Here is a 25709-nt window from a genome sequence, read left to right as displayed (position 1 = left end):
TGTGTCCTTGTACATTCAGCCAAGCGTTTGAAGTCCCTGCTTCATTTGGCTTCAACTTTGGGTATGCATTATCTTTCCTTATATAAGTGATAATTCTGTTCCTCTCTTATGCAGTCAGCAGGATTCAATCACTTTAGCTTTATAATCTCTCAAAGAAAACCTCACAGGTAAATTTTCATAAAATCTCTCAAGTCCCTGGAGTTGAATAAATTCTTAGGAATATCAAATCTCCCCAGTACTTGTTTGCAGACACTGCAATGTGTCAGAAAAAACACAATTTTACCTTGAGTAATCCAGTTTCATTCAACTTAGTATTAAAGAAATATTAATAGATAATAGGGTAAATAAAGCATGTCTAAAGAAAAGGTGCATTTGATTGGTCTATCCTATTTAACTTCAGTGGATTTTCATACGGCTCTTGTGTTTATTTTGAATCAAAGTCTCCATATAGAGGTAAAGGAGATTTCAAGGGGAAATTTCAAAAGTGCCTTTGTTTTGCTTTCTTGTTAAAGCCCTCTCTGTGGTAAGAAATATTTTTGTCATTTGGTTGCTGTGAATTTCAAAAGGATCTCCTATGATAGAATAGTCGTTCCCTGAAGATCTTTGATCTGCTAGGAGGAATGTCATTGTTCCCAAAGAAGATAATAAAAGCAGCAAGAAAATAATAAACATTCTCTATAGGATATCACAGTTTTAATTGACTATGGACACTCAAACCAATTTTTTTAATCTACGGAGACATGGCAAGGTCAGTAACAGAGGAACTGATAATGCCTTACTTTTATAATATGAGGGATATATTAAAGATTTGTAATGTAAACATGAAGTGTGGTACTTTGAAAAGATAACAGGCTTTAAAACTATAGATATTAATTACACTTTTATGTGATTTTGAACATATTTTAACAAAAATTATTAGAAAATACTTTGCTTAGGTAGTTTTCATACAGATCATTTTAAAATTCAGTTTCCTTTTATAATAGTGTGGTCAAAGAATATGCACCCACTTTTTTTAAATAAATTTTATTTTAATCAAAATTTTACATGCACTCAATAAACATTTTTTGAAGGTATTTATAAAAATAATAATGAAAAACAGGAGTTGCTTCCCTACTCCTCTCTACTCTCTCTCTTCCTGCTCTATGGAGACAACCCTTAACTTTTGTTTTGTTTTAGCTACTTCTATTTTCCAAATATTTTTAAATAACACTTTTACATGGCTTTCCCTGATTTTTCAGATATTGATATTGTCTATTGATGGGCTAATAAGAAAGATAAGAATTTAGCTTATATACAGTTATCTCACACAAAGTTACCCTTCCCTCCCTAAATAGTTTTATCACATTTATAATTAAATCCTTATTTGGTATTATCATTAATATGATCATGTAAACATTTTTTTTCCTGGCTCCAGAGAGGCTCTATTTATTCTATATGTGTGCTTCCACCAAATCACCTTAATTTTTTGTTCAGTACCTCACCAAACCACACATATATCCATTGGCCATATATATATTTTTTTCCTTTAAGATATATATGTATCATATATTTTTGTGTGTGTATATATATATATTAAAGAAAAATTTTAGACTAAGATCTTATTGCTTCTGCTCAAGTGTTTTTTTTTCCAATTTAGTTACAGAAAGTAAAATATAAAGCTAGCATACAGAGCATTCCCATCATGTTTAGATTTGAAACTTCCCATTTAGAATTTCTCAATATCACCATTCATTGACAATCTTTAAATCCTACGTACATATCTCCATTATTGGCTGCTGAAGAGCAGTAGCTTTTGAAAAGGATTAATGGAATAGAAAGCCTGCAATAGAGCAATTTTCTTGCCTCCTTATGTAGTGAAATATTTTTCACCTTGAACTCTTCGGAATGACCCCAGTCAAAGTGTTGATTTTGTTGCCCTCTTTGGATGAGCATAGTTACATTAAATTTCAAACTTGTCTGATTGACTTTTCCATCTATCTTTTGTATTGTATTGTAAACTTGAATAGTTTAAGTTCAGTTGCTTTCATTCTTTTTTTTTTAATGTCATACTTTGTTCCCCAAATAAAATGTCTTAGGAAATAGTCTAGCATTTTTGTTTTACTTTTATTAAAACAACAACAAACTCTAGTGTCTTTACAAGGACTTTTTGTTTATATCCTTGATATTTTTAGAATTTAGCATAGATCCCTATAGCTTACTAAACTCAAAAAGCCACTATTGATTTCTATGAATTGGAATAGTCACTGACTTAATAAAGAGGATTTAATTCAGCTTTCAAGGAGACACTTATTCTTTATTCAAGATTTACTGTCTCCTCAACTCCATTCAGAAATTTGGCATATTGGATGGCCCTTGACATTTTGGTGAACCATCTGATAATTTCAATCATAATTTGAATTTCAAACAACAAATATTTAGGAAGTTCCAGGTTTCAAATAATATCCAACTCTCAACCCTAAAAATGGTCTTTACTTGGCTCTCAAGAACTTTTTTTTTTAAATTTGAAATGCTTTATTTTAGCTTTCTTAAAGTCATATTCAAAGCTAAAGAAACGAATTTTCCCAGTAGTGTGAACTTTTACAAATAAAATGAGAACAGAGAAAAAATTCATTATTTAGAGGAATGGCATACTTTCCTAGCTATAAAGTTGGATCATCCTTTGACCTATTTTTTCCTCTTTCCATTATTGTTTTAATCACAATTCTCATTGGATATTTTGAGACTTTGACCTAATTATTTTCTTTGAATTTGCAGAGACCTCTTATCACAAAGTAAGTTTAAGTAAAGAAAGTAAAAGTATGATTTTAAAATCCATATATAAAATGATTCAGAATTTTTTTCAAATTAATGACTTTTATTAAGTGATTTTTATTAAGCACATCAAAAAATGCAAATAATTTGAAGAATATCAGGAAACTAATGTTAGTGAGATTGTATTAGCTCTGAGGATGTTATGGTATACTTATAAGTATCAAAAATTTCAAAGTTAGTTAACTGTGTTTTTAACTATATATATATGTGCTAGATAAAATTGAAGAAAATTAGGAAGATAAATACTTTATTTTTAGATCAAACTTTTAAATTCTTTTTAAAGAATTAATGTTTCAACTAACAGAGACTTTACAATAATTTAATGGCATTATTCTGTGACAAAAACATACCTAGAGAGAATTCAACCCTGTTAAAGAATCGGTTGATAGGAAATACTGCTTATCTGCTTCTTCCCACTCTCTACACCAGAATCTTAGCTGTGATAGCAAACTCTGTTCCTCTGAACCTGCATACCTACTTCTAGAATGTTAAGAAAGATTCTTTTACTATGGTCTTTATAACTAGGAACATTAATTTATCTAATATAACTGAGCCCATGTGATGATTTTTAAGTGATATGTAATTTTTAATTTTAATAAATTTTATTTACATATAATTAGAAATGTTTTTACAAATCATAAATTACACACAGCATTTATTATAAATCTTCAGTCTCTCATCACTAAACATTACTTAAAATATAACTGTAAAAGTATTATTTAGTTTTTTGTTTTTTGTGGTTTTTTTGGGGGGGTCACATCCAGATTTAGCTATCTTCTGTGTGTCCCAAACCGTTGTCTAAACCCAGTCTACTCTGGTGCATCAATTCTTTGTGTCAAAATATATGAAATTATTTGCGTAAAAATATCAACCTCAGCTTTCCCTTTATTAAAAGTTCATTTTAATTATATTTTATTTATCAATAATATATCAAAAAACATGTATCTCTCCACTATGTTCTGCAAAATGCCATCCAGAAATTGTTCATTATACTCAGAATGTCTTCCATCCATTTCTGTATGACCAGTTAGTATTCTTTTCCTACTTTTGCAATATCTCTCTGTAACATCAAATTTCTGCTCTTTACATTCTGCACTTGAAAACTCAATGGTGGGTGTACCTGGGCAGCTCAGTGGGTTGAGCATCTGACTCTTGATCTCAACTCAGGTTTTAACCTCAGTATCATGAGTTCAAGCCACATGTTGGGCTCCACACTGGGCATGGAGCCTACTTAAGAAAAAAACAAAAAAGATGGGGCGCCTGGGTGGCACAGTGGTTAAGCGTCTGCCTTCGGCTCAGGGCGTGATCCCGGCGTTAAGGGATCGAGCCCCACATCAGGCTCCTCCACTATGAGCCTGCTTCTTCCTCTCCCATTCCCCCTGCTTGTGTTCCCTCTCTCGCTGGCTGTCTCTGTCAAATAAATAAATAAAATCTTTAAAAAAAAAAAAGAAAAAAACAAAAAAGAAACAAAGACTCAATGATGATGGGATACTATTTGGTTTTTTTGGGGGGGAATAGTATCTTATGGCTAAAACCATAATTTTGGAAGAAAGGAATAGTAATTTACATAACACAGGAGTTGAATTCATAACCTTATTAACATTTTTTTTAACAAAATGAGACAACCAACCACTGGAAAAAAAGCCATTTGAAAATAATTTTATAACTCACTTAAAGAACTTAAAAACTAGAATAATCTTATTATAGGTCAAAATTTTATCTTTAGGAATGAAGATGGCCTTCTCTAATAAGTGCATTATCTTTTAAATTATTAAATTAAACACTCCAATCAATTGTTTAGAACATACAAGGTAAGATGCAAGTCAATGTGTCTTTTTGATTTTCTCAATTTTGTACCTAAAAGATAAGGGATGAGTAAATCTAAAGAAAGGAATTTTCTATTGATATGAAAACTCTCCTGAGCTAATCTCACTGTGAATCATACTGCAAGTCAGAATGAAATGTGTCTGTAAGAATAAGCATACTAAACTTCACGACTTCATGCCCTTACTCCATAAGACAGTAAAGACTTTGTAGTGGTGTGCACTACAGTGTTATACCAGTAAGTCTCTGTCATCCTGATAAGTCTGCAAAAGAAAAGAAACAAAACAAAGTAGTCAGAGAAAAAAACACTCCATTTCAACGACTGTGATCAGATCAGAGAATGAAATTTATTTCAACTATGTCTCTGTCTTTAATTCTCACAGGAGTAAGTACTACCAGAATATTCTTAAAGAAAGCCTTCTCATACTTCTGTCAGCTTGGAGAAAGGCTTTTGAAGCTTGTCAACCAGCCCGATTTATGACTGTTTTCAAATTTCTCTAGGGAGGAAAACAGGTGGCCCTCAGAACTGCAGCTGTTAGTGTGTGTCTTTGGGTCTGAGGGAGTCCAGGGGATTATTCTAGAATAGATCCATCTTCACGGTCTTCCTTTCATATTCTGACCTGAGTAGACTGTGAAAGTATGCTAAATATGAATGTATGCTGGGAAACAGTGCTTAGTACTTCAGTAAACTGGGAAACATATGGGAGATTCAAAATCAGTATGTAACTCTTTACAATGGACCAAGAAAGGCCTGACACGTATCTCCAGGCCACCTTTTAAATTATGAACCACAAATGTTCCACATGGCATTTACGGCCTCAACACTAGTGACAGAAACACACCTTAGTCCCATTTTATAATTCCTAATAAAAATTCAACTCTGAAAATAAAAAACTGACTGAAGAGTGAAATACCTACAGTAACTTTTAGAATATATACATATTTTTTTCTTTTCTTTTTATCTGACTGGAGTTAGTTAAAGCAAGCCTTAACACATAATATATTTAACAACATGGCAGAACTGATTCCTGCTGCGGAACTTGGAATGGCATGTAAGAAATAATGAACAGGCAAATTCAATGATGTATTTCAGGATATAGTTGGTAGCCTTTATTCAAGGCTGACTTAATCACTTGCAGGTGGAAAAACAAACAAAAATGGTTATAAGATCAAAATAACATTTATGGTTACTAATCCCAAAAATTCAATTCTTGTAAATAATAATCCATCACTCCAAACAGAAAATATGTGTGATTTGAAATAATTTGTGTATGATTTGTGCAGATATGTACGAGGTATAAATCTCAATACTTTAATGTATGTAAAGAAGTTTGCTTCCAATTAGAAGTGATTTTTAAACAATCAGCTGAAAATGACTGTATTCTTTCTGAAAAAGGATTTTGTCTTTCCTCCTGTGGAAAGGTGCATGCTCTTGGCTATTTGAGAAGGAATATCACCAATAGACTGGCAGTACTATTACACTTTTCAGATTCCTGACAGTCTCCACTGGAGCCCGGCTGAAAGCTCACTTAGAACAAAGACTAAGTCTGCCTTGCTCAACGAAGCAACTCCTATCCTAGTGCTGTGTCTAGTATGTTTCAGGTGCTCAAAAAGCTTGAATGGTTTTGTCTAAGTAATTGAATGGATATAGAATTAATGTCAAGTCATCACACTCGGTCCCTGACCAGGGCTTTTTTGTAAAGCACTGGATCTCAAAATGATTCACTAAACCTGCAGCACAGGCACCAACTGGAAACTTGTTACAAATGCAAATTCTCAGACTCTGTGCCAGAAATTCTAAATCAAAAACTGTTGAAGTGGGCCCAGCAATATGTTTAAGACATCCTGCAGGTGATTCTAATGCACGCTAAAATTGAGACTCACCTATGTGAAGAATTCCCAAATACACTGTACACAGTGACATCAAAGCTTTTTAGGATTATGAGAGTTCTCAGCCATCTATTATAGGAAGACAACTCCTATGGACAGATTGTGAATAATTTTAATTTCTCAAGAATTTTTCTACTTCTCAAGAATTTTTTCATTTAACTATAGCAACTATTCTCTATTCATGTGTAGTAAATTGTGTTTTATGTAGGAAGGCTGACTAAGTTTGAGTTACTGGTACAGATCCTGAGACAAGAAACTGGGTGCAGATGATTTATCAGGGAGTTGGTCCCATAAACCACAAGCGAGGAAGTGGTAAACCTAAGAGAGAGTAAAGAGAAAAGCCAATCAAGAACGTGTTACCAGGAATGGATTACAAAAGCAGGCACATGGATCTCAATCCTGTGGGGAACCTTCTGAGAAATTGTGTTTGGAATATACCTCAGAGTCAGCCCCCACTGGAGGTGGGGGAGATAGGAGCATTTATCCACTTCTTCCCATCTCTGTTGGTCAAGAGTTAACCTCCAGAGATGCTAACATACCCCCACTTCTAGGTTGTGTTTGCGTGTGGCCAAATGTGCTGGAAAAAAGTCGTCAGGCAGAGAAGAGAAGAGATACAAGCTCTCGAGGTGGCACAGGTCAAAATGCTGGAAACTCTTATCCCCTGCCAGTTGCAGGGCAGTTCACTTGAGCACGGGATGGGGGCAAAATAACCTTCTAACATCTACAGTCACATTACGGAGCAAAATAACCTTATAACAGGATAGTTTGAGTCCAGTTCACAACACTTATTTAATGTCTATTATGAGTCAGGTCCAGAGTTAGTTGCTGGGAATATAAAATAGATAAAACACTATCTCTGCCTCAAGAAGCTTTTAGTATGGTAGAGAAAGTAGTCAAATAAAAAAAAAAATATAATTAAACATGTTCAGTGATGGTGGTTCATATCCATTTATAAGACGTTTTGTGGTGGGAAGGGTGTAGTGATCATTGAAGACCTCTTAGAAATGATGAGGATAATTATGCCTAAAAGATACCAAGAGGCCAGACAAATAAAGAGGAGTTGGGGACAGAAACCAGAATGATCACTATGTAAATGGAAGAAGTAAAAAAGGAGAAAATGATCATAGGTGATATCTGACAAGATTTCTGTAAAAGCCATTTGAGAGGTCATGTGTTAAGTGGAAGGAAATCTGTTGTCCCATAGGTGGTAAATGGAGAGATGCAGAAAGCACAGACTATGTAAATAGCTATTGTTGCAGATTCCCAAAGAAAGAAAGAAAGGAAGGAAGGAAGAAAGGGACCTAGAGCTCTACTGAAACAATTAGTCTCCCTTAGAGGAAACTCTTCCTGTTTTATTGCCAAGAGAGGGGAGGAGTGAAATTAAGACAGTGTTTATTCATTTGTAAAGTGGGAAAAATAATAGCAACTACCTTCAAAGGGTATATAAGACCAAATGATGAAAGGCATTAAAATGTTTAACAGTGTTTCTGGTAAGTAATACACATCCCAAAAATGTTAGCTGTTATTATTCAGAATTTTTTTTTTTTTGCTTTGTTTCTGATTATAGAGGGGCAAGAACTTGAGGTCTTGAAACCATTTCTACCTGTTGATTTTTATTCATTATTTATTTAAATAGGAGAAAGGTTACTTGTGAAGTTATTAGGGAGATGGGCTAATGGAGCTGGCTGAAGCTTGAACTCTTCACTGCCATGGGGAATGGGAAGGAGCAAAACTGACTATGTATACAGGTAGAAGAATCAATCGCTAGTTAGAATTGAGTGTCCAGTGGGGTTGGAAGCAATGAATTTGCAGTGACTCTAAATCACCCATTTGTGTGATCCATTTCTAGGAAAGGTGGAACAATGTAAACAGTATTCAGGGTAATTCTAATAATTTTGTAGAAGTTGTGCAGTTATAAACACTGACAGGCAGATAAGCATACATGTAAACAAGATTAGGAAAACAAAAATAATTTATCAAGAGGTTTAAGATCAATGAAAATTCTAAAATGTATCAGATGATTTTGAATATTCTTGCATTCTGTGATCATAGCATAGGTTCCTTTGTCAAACTCTGTAATTCTGTTCTACAAATGACATTTTGTTTGAGCAGTTAACAGTTGGTGCCTCAGTTTCAACTGACATTTTGTTACTAAACACAGTTCTAACACCATAAGGTGATTTGTCAGTGGTAAGAAAAAGTTGGTTTATATTTCACCATAGTGAAATAGCACAGACGGGAGAGTCAATTGCTTGAAATTCTGGAAAGTGTCCATGCTGTCAAGTCCAACACCATTGAAAACATTTTTTATAGTAGGCCACAAGGTACGCTTTTTATGAAAGAAACTATCAAAGAAATTTAGAAACCTCGGAAAGCTTGAAGGTCTTATTTTGATTCTATAAAATGTTCAAGGATCATACCTCCAATGAGCTTAAATATCCTGAGAATGACCAAAACAAGTCGTTTAAGAAGGTGACCGTGAAAGTTCACATTTTGCATTTCTTAATTTTTCTTCTGGGTACTTCGTGTATCAAAACTAATAAGACCTTTCGAATACATGTTTCCCCCTCCAAAGTCTTTGGAGTCTAGAATCATCAACATAGTATACCACTCTTGATATTCTAGAAAGCAGAGTCACTGTGAGGTATTAGAAGAGTCCAAAGATAAGAGAAATATTGAACTAGGAATGTCTTTTCATGAATAATAATCAGCATCCATATTGGCTTCATCAGTGATGAGCTGTTGGTAACCCAGAATATGGCCAAGTTACACAAAGAAGAGTAGTGAACTGATTAACTGACTAACTGCAGAAATTAGATGCCTAATAGCCTTATTGCCACAATAAGAATCATTGTACATTTTCTCTTCTAGAAGCTTTTGACCCTTCATCCAGTGGTGATAACCAAAAGTTCTGTTTTGAAGAGAGAGCAGGAACAGATAACTGTTTCTCTGATTAAGCAATAGCGGCTCTCTCTCTCTCTCTCTCTCTCTCTCTATATATATATATATATACACATAATGTTGATCAGTTAATCAGTATAGCAAGTTACATTCTAAAAAGAAGATGGGAATAAGACTCACTAAAAGAAAAACAAATATTCTTATACCACTTCAAGGTAAAGGTCATGGAGTAGAATGGTGGGTAAAATTGCCTGTATTTCTCAAATTTTTCTATGGTCAAGATCTCTTCATTCGAGAAAATGTGAATTGAGTCATTTTCTCATTATTTATTGATTAAAAATTAAATTCCATCCAGTGACTTCCTTTCAATACAAGTTTATCAAATGGTTTAGTCCTAGGTGAGGTGGGATAGCCACAGATACATAAACATGAGTTAGGGCTGTAGAATTGTCTTTTTTCCCACAAACAACATTTAGTGAAAATCTGCCTTGTGCCTGGCAACAAATTTTACTGAAACCCAATTATATATCACTGATTATTCTAAGGGTATAGACCAATGATCAAAATGAAATTCCTAGCATTGTGAAGTTTATATGCCTAGTGCACGGAAAGAGGCAGTAAACAGTGTGTCTGTGTGTGTGTGTGTGTGTGTGTGTGTGTGTGTGTGTGTGTGTGCCTCATGTGGGGTAAGTACATGGGGGGAGCAAGGGTGGGTGATTACAGAAGTCTGGCCTGATGAAGTGATATTTATGCCCAGTCCCACAAGAAATGCCGAGGGCTGTGTGGCTATGCACATCTCTCCCCCTGGTGTGGGAGCAATTCAGGAAGCAAAGCCCGAGCAAAAGCAGGACTGTCCTGGAGGATCCACAAGAAAGCCAGTCAGGCTAAAGAAGAGGGAATAAGGGGAATAGAACATACAACACAGCTCTCACAGTCAGTTATGTAACTAAACCCGATTTAATTAAGTTTAGATAGAGGTTTGTTCAGAGTACTAGATGAGCGCGAACTTGGGGACAGTTCTTCCTGGGGTTAGGGAGGTAAGGGTTGGGAAAGGATTTGACATTTACTTCAGTCTGAGTTTTGAGAAACACTTTGTGAAGGGGAAAAGAAGATAGAAGATCAAAAGGAACCAAGAAAAAAAAAAAAAAGAACAAAGCAAAGCATGGAAGTTCACAGTGGTGAAAAGCCTGTATGTTGCATTTTGATGTGATAGACTTCTCTGTAAGAAGCTTTTTTTCCCCTTTGCTTCAAGATAACAAGAAAAACTTATTTCATAAATCCCAGCAATTAAGAGCCAATGTGTCCCCAAATCATCATTTTAAATCGAGATCAAAATCCAAGTAAAAACTTGTATTTATTTGTTTGCCAGTTACATTTGGGAATTAATTTACTCTGTCAAGGACCAGTTAGCTATTAAAAAAAAAAAACAAAAACAAAAACAAAATTTAAAAAATAGTTTAATGTAATTCCCTTTTTGCACCAAAGGTTACATGTTAGAATGTAGTGAAACAGGCATGACAAAGGACTAATAGTCTCTCAACAACCGCTATTTTTCCTAATCGTTTTGGGATAAGTACTCTTTAATCACCACAGCAGAACATTTAAACAAAGCCCAATGCAAACAAAAATTTTGAAAGAATTCGAACAGTTATACAGTGGTCCCCTGCACTGGAAATAATTGTCAAATCCTTCTTTATATCCTCTTTGGTCAAAGTATTGAAATCATGAACTGATTTTTAATAGTTGTTCAATCTCTGTTCAGTAATTTAGGACACAGGAAGGTGGGTCTATGTCATAGGATGAACGCAGATTCTCTACTGTGTATGTGCGTGTTAGTGTCCATCTTTCCATATTAAGAAGCATAGCAGGTAGCATACTTTTGGCCAAATCTCAGCGGTGGCAGATTTCCATCTCCCAGGGGGTGTGGGAAGACCCGACTGCCCAGCAGTAACAATAATTCTAGCATATCCGTTTATGAAATAACTTTGGCAGTAATGGCAAGAGGATTTGGATGAAAGTGTATTTGTGGTCTTCCAGCTGGAAGATCAGAGCAGAGATTCTAAAGCAAAAGGCACAGAGTGGGATGGCGGATAGTAGCTGCTTGGATAAGAACAGAGGAGAGTTGCGGACCCATGCTGAGTTCAAGGGGAAACGCAAACAAGACAGTCATTTCAGAATATCCTCGTGTTGCCCAGTATCAGCTCTAGGGCTTACTGATGCCATCTGCTGGATATATTTGGGATTTAAAAATGGAATCTACACAATACTCCAGTGTCTCCCTGTACTGTGGTTTGGGCGGTTCTAGTGAAAAGAAAAATGAAAAACAACCTATCTTAAAAAAAAAAAAAAAAAAAAAAAGGCAATGGAAGTGAATCCCAGGTTGACTGCACCTTAAGGAGACTGGAGTTTTGTATTTTCACTTCACATTTTGGAACATTAGAGTATTTAATTGAATTTCTTTTAGCAGAATTTTGTGGTAGTGCAGTTTCATCATATATGATACTTAGGACACTGGATGTGGGGTTTGGACTGTAAATCCATTGATCTCTTACTAAGGATCTACTGTATGCTATAAACTTTATATACAATATATTCCCTTTTTATACTTTATTGGAGGAAAGTATAATGGTTTGTTTTCGTTTAGTATTTTGTTTAATTAGAAAGGGAAGAAAAAGATTAAAAGGAGAAAAGAACAAGTATCACTACTTGGCCAAAAGTATTATGTATGCATTTGAATTTTACACAAAATATGGTAATTTGACTTTTGTTTCTGTATTTTTTATTGTTTTGTAGGAAATGTCCTCTGTTAGTCACCCTCTCTGTAGGATTATTTTAAGACCATGATTTTAAAATTAGAAAATTCCTTGTGGTGCTTCAATAAAATTTTAGAACTTTTAGGAACGTGTGGCTAAATTAACATTGATTCTAGCCTACATTTCCCCAAAAGTACTGATCCCATAGGATTTATAGTGAGGAAAATTGGTTTCCCCACAGTCAGATCAATTTGGAATATGCCACATTCCAAATACCTTCTCCTGGAGTTCCATAAAGCATATAAATTAAAACGGAAGAGTTGGTACTTACTGAGAGTTTGCCATTGTTGCATTTAAGCTTCGCTATGATTTTATTATGTAGGCACTAGTGTTAATCCTAGTTGCAAATGAGGAAACTGAGGCTTATAGGGGTGGTAGTTTGCTCAAAGTCACACTGTAAGAAAACGAAGGCATTGACTCATTTACTTTAGAGCTCACACTCATAGGTCTCAAGCCATATGTCCCCAAATATTATTCATATTAATATGAATTTTATATTAATTAATTTCAGTATTGATATTAACCTGCTCAGAGCTTTGAGGAGTGATGCAGTAATGACATCTATTAATTTGGTTAACTTAGATTTCTAAATCTACTTGCTATAGAATGCTTATGAATTTTAGTGGAAATAGTATCCCACAGAATATAGTTCTAGAAATACTGATATAAGCTACAGTCTTGCTATAGATGTGGAGCCAGGAGAGGAGTAGCTCTTTAATATTTCTCCAGCCACTTGTTTCAGCATAACTGTTGGGGTCCTTCCCCAGGCATGTTTCCACCTGGCGATTTGGAATAGACAGGAATAGGAAGTAAACACCTGAAATCCTTGCTGCTGCAGGTGCACAGAGCGCTGGAACCCTTTGCATAGACGTGTAATATTTAGTACATCCTGCAAAGGGAACAAGTTTAATTTAGTTAAGCCACAAGGTTGAGTGAAAAACAGCATGTTGCTGTTATTGTTTAGTCAATTAAATTGTCCTCTGTGCGCATAGAAACTGTTCCACATTTATTACCAGTGAGATACATGCTCTGGCAATTTCTTTGCTTCCGATTGTCTTATATTTAGCACATCTAAAGATCTGAGGACAAATGATGGAAGACATGGTGATAAATTGTCAGGCTTTTCTAAAGATTCAGAAGTTCTAAAGTTCCTGCCAGTGACAGATGGTCTGTCCTTACTCATTGCTTGTCTTCCTGACAGGGCTTGATTTTTTTCCCCCTTTTTTGCTCAATTCCCTTAAAATAAGCTCAGCTTCTTGGGAGGCGGGCTAGTCTCATTTGTTGTAACGATGTTACCTTGTGTCAGTGTCGAAGCAACTCTATATGCACAAGCACCATGCTCCTTTACACGATTAATATACACATGTCTAGTGATAAGAGAGAAGCATGGGGTAAGAAGGAGAGGAGCAGATTACCAAGGAAAATCCATATTTCCTTTCTATTATTCTGGTAACCAAACATACAGGAGTCCGCATTGGAGAGTTTCTTTCTTGCTGACTTGCCCAACCATAATGCTGACTTAATAGCTCCAGCATAAAATGATCTTTTGAGGAGTGTTTCTTGTCATTATGATAATAAAATATTTTTTTAATTTTTAGGATCTTCAGTATTTCATAACAATCTAAGATTCCTTGAAATTTTGGATTAAAAGATACAATTGGTGTTTACTAACTTGCTAGACATTTGTAAGAATCCACAGAATGAGAACACACAACTATAACAACGACATGCTCATATATAAAATAGGTTCCCAGTGAAAAAAAGGAAAAAGCTCAATCAATTGCTTAATCCCTTTCATTGGCTTCAAGTATGTTTACTACTGAAAGAGGAGATGAGATACTTAGGTGAGGAAGATGGGGAAAGGAAATTGTTTTCCCTCTTTGAGTTCTAATGTAACTGTGGAAATAAATATAAAGGTTTAAAAAATTCTAGGCTATCTTACAATCACTTCTTAATCTTTTATACTGAAGTAATTCAGTCCTTCAAGTTAGTAATGCCACTAGTCCCATACATTACTGAGACTGAGACTGAAAGGGATTAATATTAATAAAAAATAGAAAAATTATCAGATGAATTGATTTGGCTTTACAATATCTGGTTGGCTTTTGTTATCCACACAGATAGCTGTGAATTTCTTTTTTATTTGTATATGTCTCTCCTAAGAATGTTTATTAGCTCAATGTGATATGAGGAAAGCATAAACCACATTGTTATTCCTTTCATTCTTTTCTTTTAACTCTGCTGTAATTTTACCTTTCTGAAGGAGATACATATAGACACAAACCCACACGCTATACACTAGTATAGGTATGGTAGTAGATTTTATTCTATCTGTACAATATAGCTATTCTAGTCATTTAAGTGAAAGAACTCAAAGCCTGCCAGGTTTCCAAAGTCTAGGCTGCTCAACTGCCTGTCGTCTTTTTATGCCCCTTACTATATGCTCCTTCCATTACAGATATCAGTTACCTTTTTATTTGATGGCTTTTTCACATCACTTACTTTTAGTGACATTCAATTATTAAAAAATCAGAGAACTCATGCCAGCTCATTGTTTATGCATAAAGATGTTAACATGAACCTAAGGAAAGTATATTCCTCCTCAAATGATGAATGGAAGCATTAACATTTTGTGTACAACATAGCAATAAAAAAAATTTCAAAGTTTCTTAATAACAGGGTGCCCCCTTAATACATGGATTTGAGTTGTGTATACGTATTTTGGTATGTAATTAAAGGGACCGACATGTCTACCTTTTCCTTCTTAAGTACCTTTCCGGTATAATTTGTTTTCCTTCCCCAAAGAATACTGGGCTCATAAAAAAATCCTGAATATTCAACATTTGTGAAAAGGCCAACGAATATTGCATGGTTTTGAAACCACGCCTTTAGAAAATCACAGGACTTAAAATTACTCTCATGAGCTGTTTATTAAAATTTATTAAGGTTAGTAAAAGGTGCATAACTAAGATTAATAAAAATGCATTACATTAGATAAAATAGGCTAAATTACTCTAACAAGTAGACCCAAAATATAATGTGTCAAGAGGTTTATTTCTGGGTTAGCACAATACCACATCAGGTAGTAGGGGAAGAATAGGGTCTGTTCCAAGAACTCAAGCTATTGTAGTAAATGATTTATTTCCTTATCTGCAGTGATATTCTAATAGTCTTTTTCCTTGTTTCAAAATTATACTATGAAATGTCTTATGTATTCATACTCACGAGTGAAATTAAAGACAGGAGTGAAAGAAGATAATCTCCCTGCTGACCCTAAGCAAAGGAGGGTGGTAGGGTTAGGAAAAAAAAAAAAAAAATTGTGGCCTTGATGAGATACTTGCCCTTTTCCTCTACTGAAACACAAGACTGAGCCTGTTCTTCTCTACTGTTTCATGCTTTTGCCTGAAAGTTTATTTCAGGTCAGAGTGTGAAAGATGAATAAGACTAATGGTCTAGACAAATTATCAGTAAGTTACGATTGTAACCTTTCTACCTCTTTCATAAGTGCTGTTGTACTAGACAACTTTTCACTTAAAAAGGTCCACAGGTTAATGAAGAGTTCTTAGATCCCAGATGTTGCTTAATCTGACCAAATGGTACAGATTATTGAAATGAAGACAATTTAACATAACTAAGTCATCTCCTTGCTCTACCTCTGATAATTGCTTTCAGTAGTTCTTTCAATCTATATTTTGGCTTTCATTTCTTTTTGAATTCTTGATGTTTCCGTATTTTGGCCATGCTTTTTTAGTCATGGGCTTTTTAAAAAAAACATATTTCTCTCTATTTTATCTGGAGAGCTACTTTCCTTAGATCAGAGTCTCTGCTTTGTATTTCTTTAAATTCTTATGGAGTTCCTGCTTATTTTCTAACACTTTTTATTGCTAATAAATTAGTGATGACTTGTCTGAGATTATTAAAGAAACATAATCATAAAATTAGAAATAAGTGCTGTCATTAATGGTATAAAGTGATTTCTAAAACTGAAAACTGCCAGAGATATATTTTCTGCATTGTTTCACATATAAATGGAAAATATATATATTTCTAAAAATGATAATAATGATATAACTTAAAAATAAATAACATATCTTCACTTCTATGATAGTGTATTAGCTATACACTTCAGTAAGTTCATAGGACCAATGTGATACATACTCAAATAGTACAAAATTTATACCAAAATTAAAAAAAAACAACAAAGATTCTGAAAGTAACTATATCCTTTCAGAAAACATTAAATCATGCAAGAAATATATTTCAATTATATTTCTTATGATTCAGTGCATCTTTCAACAGTCATTTCTCAGTTGGACAAAGAATAACCAGCAAAACACAATCACCATATTAAAACCACTCCTTGATAGTTAGAAAGCATCTTCACTTAAAACCCAATCTTTGGGCATTATTGCTGAAAATATGAGAATAATCTTTTACAAAACAGTCTCAACTATTATATGCCTGTATGCCCCATGGCATGAATCGTAAGAACATACCTTAAAATATGTATAAGATTGGATAGAACTGAAAGTGATACAAAAGCTACCCTTACTATATGCACTCACACCCACACACTCCACACACGTGTGTGTTCCCCAGCTTACTTTTTAGCCCAAGCCAAGAATCATTTAGAATCAATTTATTCAAAGTTAGTCAAGATTGCCACCTATATATTGTTTGCTTTTACTTTTGCATAAATTGTGTTTATGTAATTAGCAAGCTAAAAGCTACTGAAGTTACCCACCCATAACTTAATGATAATATAATGTTTATTGCTTTTAGTTTTTACATTCAAATAATTTTACAACTGGATCTTCTTAGAGAACACAGCACAAAGTGTTTCATAACACAGAGCAGTTTACTTTAAGAAAATAGCAAGCATATACACAGGGAAATAGCAGAAGATAAGAATGTTAAGTTAGAGCCAGATTGTGGAGGGACATGTACTTAGATAATAGAAAGCCATCAAAGTTTATTTGGAATAGGAAATGTGATTTGAACCATACTCCCAGTTAAATCACTATGTGGTATTATTCATTTTTTTAGTTGAAACCTGTTTTTCTAGGCTTGTGATGAATTTTATTTTCAAATTTAATTATCAAGTCTACAGTGCATCTACATGTCAAATACAAATGCTTCTATGGTGTTCAGCTAACAGTTTTCCATCTTTAATTTAATAACAAAGATCTTTCTAACGTGATATGGCTTGTTCTTTGTTTTGTTTTGTTTTGTTTTTTGCCATTTGCAAGTATATTCATTTGGTTTGGTTTGTTTTTCACTATTAATGCTGACTGATAGCTGGTTTGTTTTCTGTTCTAGGTTGTGGAGACTAATTTGGTTGCTTTTGACTGTCACTGGATCATTATAAATGAGGTAACACCAACTAAACCTTATTGTCAATCCTGGGTCCTGTTTTCATATAGTCAGTCACTACATTTCCTATGGCCTTGGAATCCTAAGAGGAAACAGAACACAAAGTAAACTTTCAGCTTCCTGACTGGATGCTAACTAAAAATAGAATAAGGAGTTTTTAAAAATTATAAATGGCTTTGTATGAATAAAATAAATGGAGATTGTCTTCCCACTGAGTATCTTTTAGTCTTTTCCGTTGGCATACACTGACTACTTCGGGAAATCATCTTTATACGAAGTACAGTTCTTCTTTGTAAGCAAAGTGAATTCCTCCCAGTGGAGTACTTGTGTTCCATTTATATTTTAATGTTGCTTCTAGAACTTTTATATCCACCCCCCTTACATGAGGATTAAATAGTTCAGCATATGAATATGAATAAAGAATAATAGATATTTTTTCTTTTCATGATGAAATACAACTATTTTAAAATCCATCAAGTTGTCAAATGCCTTATGAAAGTTTATTGATTTTTGTAAAGACAATACATAAGATTACAGATATATTACAACATGAGAACTCTGAAATAGATTATTCCTTTGGCACCTGCCAGCTGGAATTGGAAAGGACAATGAGCAGTCAGTCACAGACAAATAATGAGATCATATGAATTTATCCTCAACAAGACCTAGTATTCATATCATATCTATTAGTTATGAATAAAAAGAATGTATTATTTATCTGTTAGCTGTGTTACTATGAATATATAGTATAATCACCCTGTGTCATTTGTACAGTAAGTATAACATTTACTTTATAAGCTCATTATAAAAATTAAATGAGATATTACCAAATACTCTTAACATGCTGATAAAAGATATTCAATAAATGCTACTACAATAATGATTATATTAAAGTTCACAGATCAGTTTCTCACATGTTAATGTGTTGAGTACTAAACATTCTATGAAGCTTTGAGGGAATGAGGTTCATAAAGGGTAAATGATTTTACACAGAAAAATAAAAATGATTCAAGTTTCAAGTTGTGTCTTCTACACATGGGTAGAATTTTAGCACCATTCTTTTTTTTTTAGAAATAATTAACATATTACACCATATTAGTTTTGGCGTGTAACACAAATATATATATATATATTTACATATATATGTATACACTTAAAAGTGATGACCACAATTAGTCATCATATGTAGCCATACAGTCTTTTTTTCTTGTGAAGAGAATTTTTTTTTTTAAAGATTTTATTTTTATTTATTCGACAGAGATAGAGACAGCCAGCGAGAGAGGGAACACAAGCAGGGGGAGTGGGAGAGGAAGAAGCAGGCTCATAGCAGAAGAGCCTGATGTGGGGCTCGATCCCATAACGCCGGGATCACGCCCTGAGCTGAAGGCAGAGGCTTGAGAATTTTTAAGAATATTCTCTTAGCAGCTTTCAAATATGCAATACAATATTACTGACTATAGTCACCATGCTGCACATTACATCCCCATGATTTATTTATTTAATAACTAGAAGTTTGTATTTCTTAATCCCCTTCACCCATTTCCCCCATTTTAATCCTCTGGCACCCACCAATACGTTCTCTGCATCTATTAGTTTTTCTTGGTTTTGTTTGTTCATTTCTTTTGTTCTTAAGATTCCCCATGGAAGTGAAATCATAAGGCATTTGTCTTTCTCTGTCTTACTTCACTTAGGGTAATACCCTTATGGTTTGTTCATGTTGCTGTGAATGGCAAGATTTCAATCTCTTTTAAAGCTGAGTAGTATTCCATTCCGTGTGTGTGTCTGTGTCTGTGTCTGTGTCAGTGTGTATGTCCATTTATCCATTGATGGACTCTTAGGTTGTTTCTATATTTTGACTACTGTAAATAATGCTGCAATAAAATGGGGGGGTGCTTATACTTTTTGAATTAGTGATTTTGTTTTCGTTGAATACATACCCAGGAAAAGAATTTTTGGATTATATGGTATTTTTTTTTTAATTTTTTGAGGAAACACCATACTGTTTTCCATAGAGGCTGTACCAATATACATTCCTATGAACACTGTACAAAGGTTCCCTTTTCTCCACATCCTCCCCAATACTTATCTTTTCTTATCTTTTTGATCATATCCATTCTAACAGTGTGAGGTGGTCTCTCATTGTGATTTTGATTTGCATTTCACTGATGATTAGTGATATTGAGCATTTTATCATGTGCTTGTTGGCCATCTATATGTCTCCTGTGGGGGAAAAAAAAGTGTTCAGATCCTCTGCCCATTTTTAGCTTTTTGTTTTTTGTTTTTGTTGTTTTTTTGTTTTGTTTGTTTTGTTTTTTTGTTTTTTGTTTTTTTTTTTGCTATTGAGATGTATTAGTTCTTTATATGTTTTGGGGGTTTTTGTTTTAAGATTCATTTATTTATGTTAGAGAGAGAGGAGCACGAGTTGGGGGAGGGGCAGAGGGAGAGAATCTTCAAGCAGACTCCCCACTGAGTGTGGAGACTGACATAGGGCTCCATCTCATGACCCATGAGATATCATGACCTGAGCTGAAAGCAAGAATCTGACACTTAACTGATTGAGCCACCCAGGTGCCCCTCTTTACGTATTTTGGATATTAACCCCTTATCAGANCGGGGGGAAAAAAAGTGTTCAGATCCTCTGCTCATTTTTAGCTTTTTGTTTTTTGTTTTTGTTGTTTTTTTGTTTTGTTTGTTTTGTTTTTTTGTTTTTTGTTTTTTTTTTTGCTATTGAGATGTATTAGTTCTTTATATGTTTTGGGGGTTTTTGTTTTAAGATTCATTTATTTATGTTAGAGAGAGAGGAGCACGAGTTGGGGGAGGGGCAGAGGGAGAGAATCTTCAAGCAGACTCCCCACTGAGTGTGGAGACTGACATAGGGCTCCATCTCATGACCCATGAGATATCATGACCTGAGCTGAAAGCAAGAATCTGACACTTAACTGATTGAGCCACCCAGGTGCCCCTCTTTACGTATTTTGGATATTAACCCCTTATCAGATATATGATTGGCAAATACCCCCTCCCATTCAAAAGGTTGCTTTTTCATTTTGTTGATGGTTTCCTTCACTGTGCAGACGTTTTGTTTTTTTGTTTTGTTTTTGTTTTTGTTTTTAGTTTGAAGTAGTCCTAACTTGTTTATTTTTTGCTTTTGTTGCCCTAGCCTTTGGAGTCAAATCCAAAAAGTCATGGCCAAGACTTTTATGTCTAAAAGCTTAACCACCTTGTTTTCTTATAGGACCTTTATGGTTTCAGGTCTTACATTCAAATCTTTAGTCCATTTTAAGTTAATTCTTGTGCATGGTGTAAGATTCTAATTTCATTCTTTTGTGTGGCTGTCTGGTTTTCTCAATAGCATTTATTTTAGACTTTCTTATTGTATATTCTTGGCTCTTAGTTCTAAATTAATTGACTGACCATAAGTGTGTGGGTTTCCTTCTGATCTCCATTGATCTGTATGTCTGTTTTTATGCCAGTACCATACTATTTTGATTACAGTAGCTTTGCAATATAGTTTGAAATCAGAAAGTATGATGCCTCCAGGTTTGTTCTTCTTTCTCAAGACTACTTTGGCTATTCAGGATCCTTTGCGTTTCCAAACAAATTTTAGGATCGTTTGTACTATTTATATGAAAAATTTACATGAAAAATGCCATTGGAATTTTGAAAGGGATTGCAAGGATTCTGTAGATTGCCTTGGGAAATATGGACATTTTAACAATATTAATTCTTCCAATCCATCAGCATGAAATATATTTTCATTTGGTTGTGCCTTCTTCAATTATAGTTTGCAGTATATGGGTCTTTCACTTCCTTGGTTAAATTTTTTTCTCGATATTTCATTCTTTTTAAGCAGTTGTGAGTGGGATTGTTTTCTTAATTCCTCCTTCTGTTTTTGCTGCAACCCATAGATTTTGTCATGTTACAGTTCCATTTTCATTTGTTCATTCCCTTATATGCAACAAGTTCTTTTTCTCTTACTGTCTTTTAAGATTCTCTTCTTATCTTTAAGTTTTGGAGTTTAATTATAAGGTATCTTTGGGTTCCTCTTATTTGGAACTCTCTGGACTAACTGGATCTGTATGTCTGTTTCCTTCCCCAGGTTAGGGAAGTTTTTAGCCATTATTTCTTCAAATAACTTTTTTTGTCCCTTTCTCACTCTGTTCTCCTTTTGAGACTGCTAGGATGCAAATTTTGTTCTGTTTGATGTTGTTTTATCGGTTCCTTAAGCTATCTTTGGTTTTTGATTTGTTTTCTGCTGCTCTGACTGAATGAGTTCTACTGCCTTGTCTTCAAGATAACGGATCCTTTCTTCTGCTTCGTCTAGTCGCTGTTGTACCTTTCTCATGTATTCTTCAGCTGAATTGCTGTATTCTTCAGCTCTATGACTTCTGTTGGTATTTTCTTATATTTTCTATCTCTCTTTCAAGTTCCCACTGTTTTTATTCATCTTCTTTTTTTTAAATTTTTATCTTGTCAGATTAGTCACCATACACTACATTCCCAGGTTTTGATGCAATGTTCCATGATTCAATATTTGCATATAACACCCAGTGCACCATGCAATATGTGCCCTCCTTAATACCCATCACCACCCAATCGCAATCCCCCACCACTCCCCTCTGAAGCCCTCAGTTTGTTTCCCAGAGTCCACAGTCTCTCATGGTTCATTCCCCCTTCTGTTTACACCCCCTTCATTCTTCCCTTCCTTCTCCTACTGATCTCCCTGCTATTCCTTATGTTCCATAAATGAGTGAAAGCATATGATAGTTGCCTTTCTCTGCTTGACTTATTTCAGTTAGCATAATCTCCTCCAGTCCCATCCATGTTGCAGCAAATGTTGAGAACTCGTTCTTTCTGATAGCTGAGTAATATTCCATTGTATATATGGACCACAGCTTCTTAATCCAGTCATCTGTTGAAGGGCATCTCGGCTCCTTCCATAATTTAGCTATTGTGGACAATGCTGCTATGAACATTGGGGTGCATATGGCCCTTCTCTTCACTACGTCTGTATCTTTGGGGTAAACACCCAGTAGTGCAATGGCTGGGTCATAGGGTAGTTCAATTTTTAACTTTTTAAGGGACCTCCACACTGTTTTCCAGAGTGGCTGTACCAACTTGCATTCCCACCAACAGTGTAAGAGGGATCCCCTTTCTCCACATCCTCTCCAACATTTGCTGTTTCCTGCCTTGTCAATTTTTTGCCATTCTAACTGGTGTNTGGGTCATAGGGTAGTTCAATTTTTAACTTTTTAAGGGACCTCCACACTGTTTTCCAGAGTGGCTGTACCAACTTGCATTCCCACCAACAATGTAGGAGGGATCCCCTTTCTCCACATCCTCTCCAACAATTGTTGTTTCTTGCCTTGTCTATCTTTGCCATTCTAACTGGCGTAAGGTGGTATCTCAGTGTGGTTTTGATTTGAATTTCCCTGATGGCTAATGATTTTGAACATTTTTTCATGTGTCTGTTAGCCATTTGTATGTCTTCATTGGAAAAGGGTCTGTTCATATCTTCTGCCCATTTTGATTAGATTTTTTGTTTCATGTGTATTGAGTTTGAGAAGTTCCTTGTAGATATTGGATATACCAGTCCTTTATCTGTGGTGTCCTTTGCAAATATATTCTCCCATTCCGTGGGCTGTCTCTTAGTTTTTTTGACTGTTTCCTTGGCTGTGCAGAAGCTCTTTATCCTGATAAAGTCCCATAAGTTCATTTTATCTTTTATTTCTCTTGCCTTTGGCGATGTGTCGTGAAAAAGGTTGCTCTGGCCGATGTCATAGAAGTTGTTGCCTATGTTCTCCTCTAGAATTTTGATGGATTCCTGTCTCACATTGAGGTCTTTCATCCATTTGGAGTTTATTTTTGTGTATGGTGTGNCCATTTGGAGTTTATCTTTGTGTATGGTGTGAGAGAGTGGTCAAGTTTCATTCTTTTGCATATAGCTGTCCAATTTTGCCAGCACCATTTATTGAAGAGACTTTCTTTTTTGCACTGGANATGGATTCCTGTCTCACATTGAGGTCTTTCATCCATTTGGAGTTTATTTTTGTGTATGGTGTGAGAGAGTGGTCAAGTTTCATTCTTTTGCATGTAGCTGTCCAATTTTCCCAGCACCATTTATTGAAGAGACTGTCTTTTTTCCACCGGATGTTTTTTCCTGCTTTATCAAAGATTAGTTGCCCAAAGAGCCGAGGGTCCATTTCTGGGTTCTCTATTCTGTTCCATTGGTCGATGTGTCTGTTTTTGTGCCAGTACCATGCTGTCTTTGTGATCACAGCTTTGTAGTATAGCTCGAAATCCGGCATTGTGATGCCCCCAACTTTGTTTTTCCTTTTCAACAATTTCTTGGCGATTTGGGGTCCTTTCTGGTTCCACACAAATTGAAGGGCTGTTTGTTAAAGTTATTTGAAAAATGTCATTGGTATTTTGATCGGGATAGCNTTCCATACAAATTTAAGGACTATTTGTTCCAGTTCTTTGAAAAATGTCCTCGGTATTTTGATCGGGATAGCATTGAAAGTGTAGATTGCTCTGGGTAGTATGGACATTTTAACTATGTTAATTCTTCCAATCCATGAGCATGGAATATTTTTCCATCTTTTTATGTCTTCCTCAATATCTTTCAAAAGTGATCTATAGTTTCTAGCATATAGGTCCTTTACGTCTCTGGTTAAGTTAATTCCAAGGTAACGCATGGTTTTTGGTGTTATTGTAAATGGGATGGATTCCCTAATTTCTCTTTCTTCAGTCTCGTTATTCGTGTATAGAAATGCAACTGATTTCTGAGCATTGATTTTATATCCCGCCACATTACTGAATTGCTCTAGAAGTTTTGGTTGTTTGGGGGTGGAGTCTTTTGGGTTTTCTGTATAGAGTATCATGTCATCTGCAAAGAGAGACAGTTTGACTTCTTCTTTGCCGATTTAAATACCTTTTATACCTTCTTGTTGTCTGATTGCTGTTGCAAGGACTTCTAGTACTATGTTGAATAATAATGGTGAGAATGGGCATCCTTGTCATGTTCCTGATCTTAAAGGAGAGGCTTTCAGACTTTCCCCATTGAGAATGATATTTGCTGTAGGCTTTTCATAGGTNATTGAGAAATGTACCCTCTATTCCTACACTCTGAAGGGTTTTAATCAGGAAAGGATGCTGTATTTTGTCAAATGCTTTTTCTGCATCAATTGAGAGGATCATATGGTTCTTGATTCTTTTCTCATTGATGTGATCTATCACAGTGATCGATTTGTGAATGTCNAAGGATGCTATATTTTGTCAAATGCTTTTTCTGCATCAATTGAGAGGATCATATGGTTCTTGACTCTTTTCTCATTGATGTGATCTATCACACTGATCGATTTGTGAATGTTNCGAACTACACTTACATTCCAGGAATGAATCCCACTTGGTTTTGATGGATAATCCTTTTAATGCACTGTTGGATCCTATTAGGTAGGATCTTGTTGAGAATGTTTACATCCATATTCATCAGGGAAATCAGTCTGTAATTCTCCTTTTTGATGAGGTCTTTGTCTGGTTTGGGGATCAAGGTAATACTGGCTTCATNGGGTCTTTGCCTGGTTTGGGGATCAAGGTAATATTAGCCTCATAGAATGAGTTTGGTAGCTTTCCTTCTGTTTCTATTTTTTGAAATAGCTTTAGGAGAATAGGTATTATTTCTTCTTTGAATGTTTGGTAGAATTCCCTGGGGAATCCATCAGGCCCTGGACTCTTGTTTTGGGGGAGGTTTTTGATCACTGGTTCAATCTCTTCATGATTNTTTTGAAATAGCTTCAGGAGAATAGGTATTATTTCTTCTTTGAATGTTTGGTAGAATTCCCTGGGGAATCCATCAGGCCCTGGGCTCTTGTTTTGGGGGAGGTTTTTGATCACTGGTTCAATCTCTTCATGGTTAATTGGCCTATTTAAGAAATCTATTTCTTCCTGTTTCAGTCTTGGTAGTTTATAGGTTTCCAGGAAGGCCTCCATCTCTTCCAGATTGTTTAGTTTTTTGGCATATAGCTGTTGATAAAAGTTTCTAATAATCCTTGCAATTTCAATGGTGCTGGTCGTGACCTCTCCCTTTTCAGTCAT

The 25709-nt window shown here is 35.0% G+C and overlaps 1 protein-coding gene across 1 annotated transcript in view; it reads left to right on the top strand.

Moving 5' to 3' along the window:
• Window positions 1-25709, top strand: part of GRID2 (glutamate ionotropic receptor delta type subunit 2) — a 1429995-nt gene that overhangs the window by 854266 nt on the left and 550020 nt on the right. Inside the window, exon 5 of the mRNA XM_034672012.1 lies at window positions 17559-17612. Coding sequence (XP_034527903.1) covers window positions 17559-17612 — 54 coding nt within the window. The remainder of the gene's footprint in view (window positions 1-17558; window positions 17613-25709) is intronic.

This window comes from Ailuropoda melanoleuca, chromosome 11 (genome assembly GCF_002007445.2).
Source record: "Ailuropoda melanoleuca isolate Jingjing chromosome 11, ASM200744v2, whole genome shotgun sequence".
Taxonomy (NCBI): Eukaryota; Metazoa; Chordata; class Mammalia; order Carnivora; family Ursidae; genus Ailuropoda; species Ailuropoda melanoleuca.
Note: the sequence above shows the minus strand (reverse complement) of the source record. Positions and strands in the feature narration are given on the sequence as shown.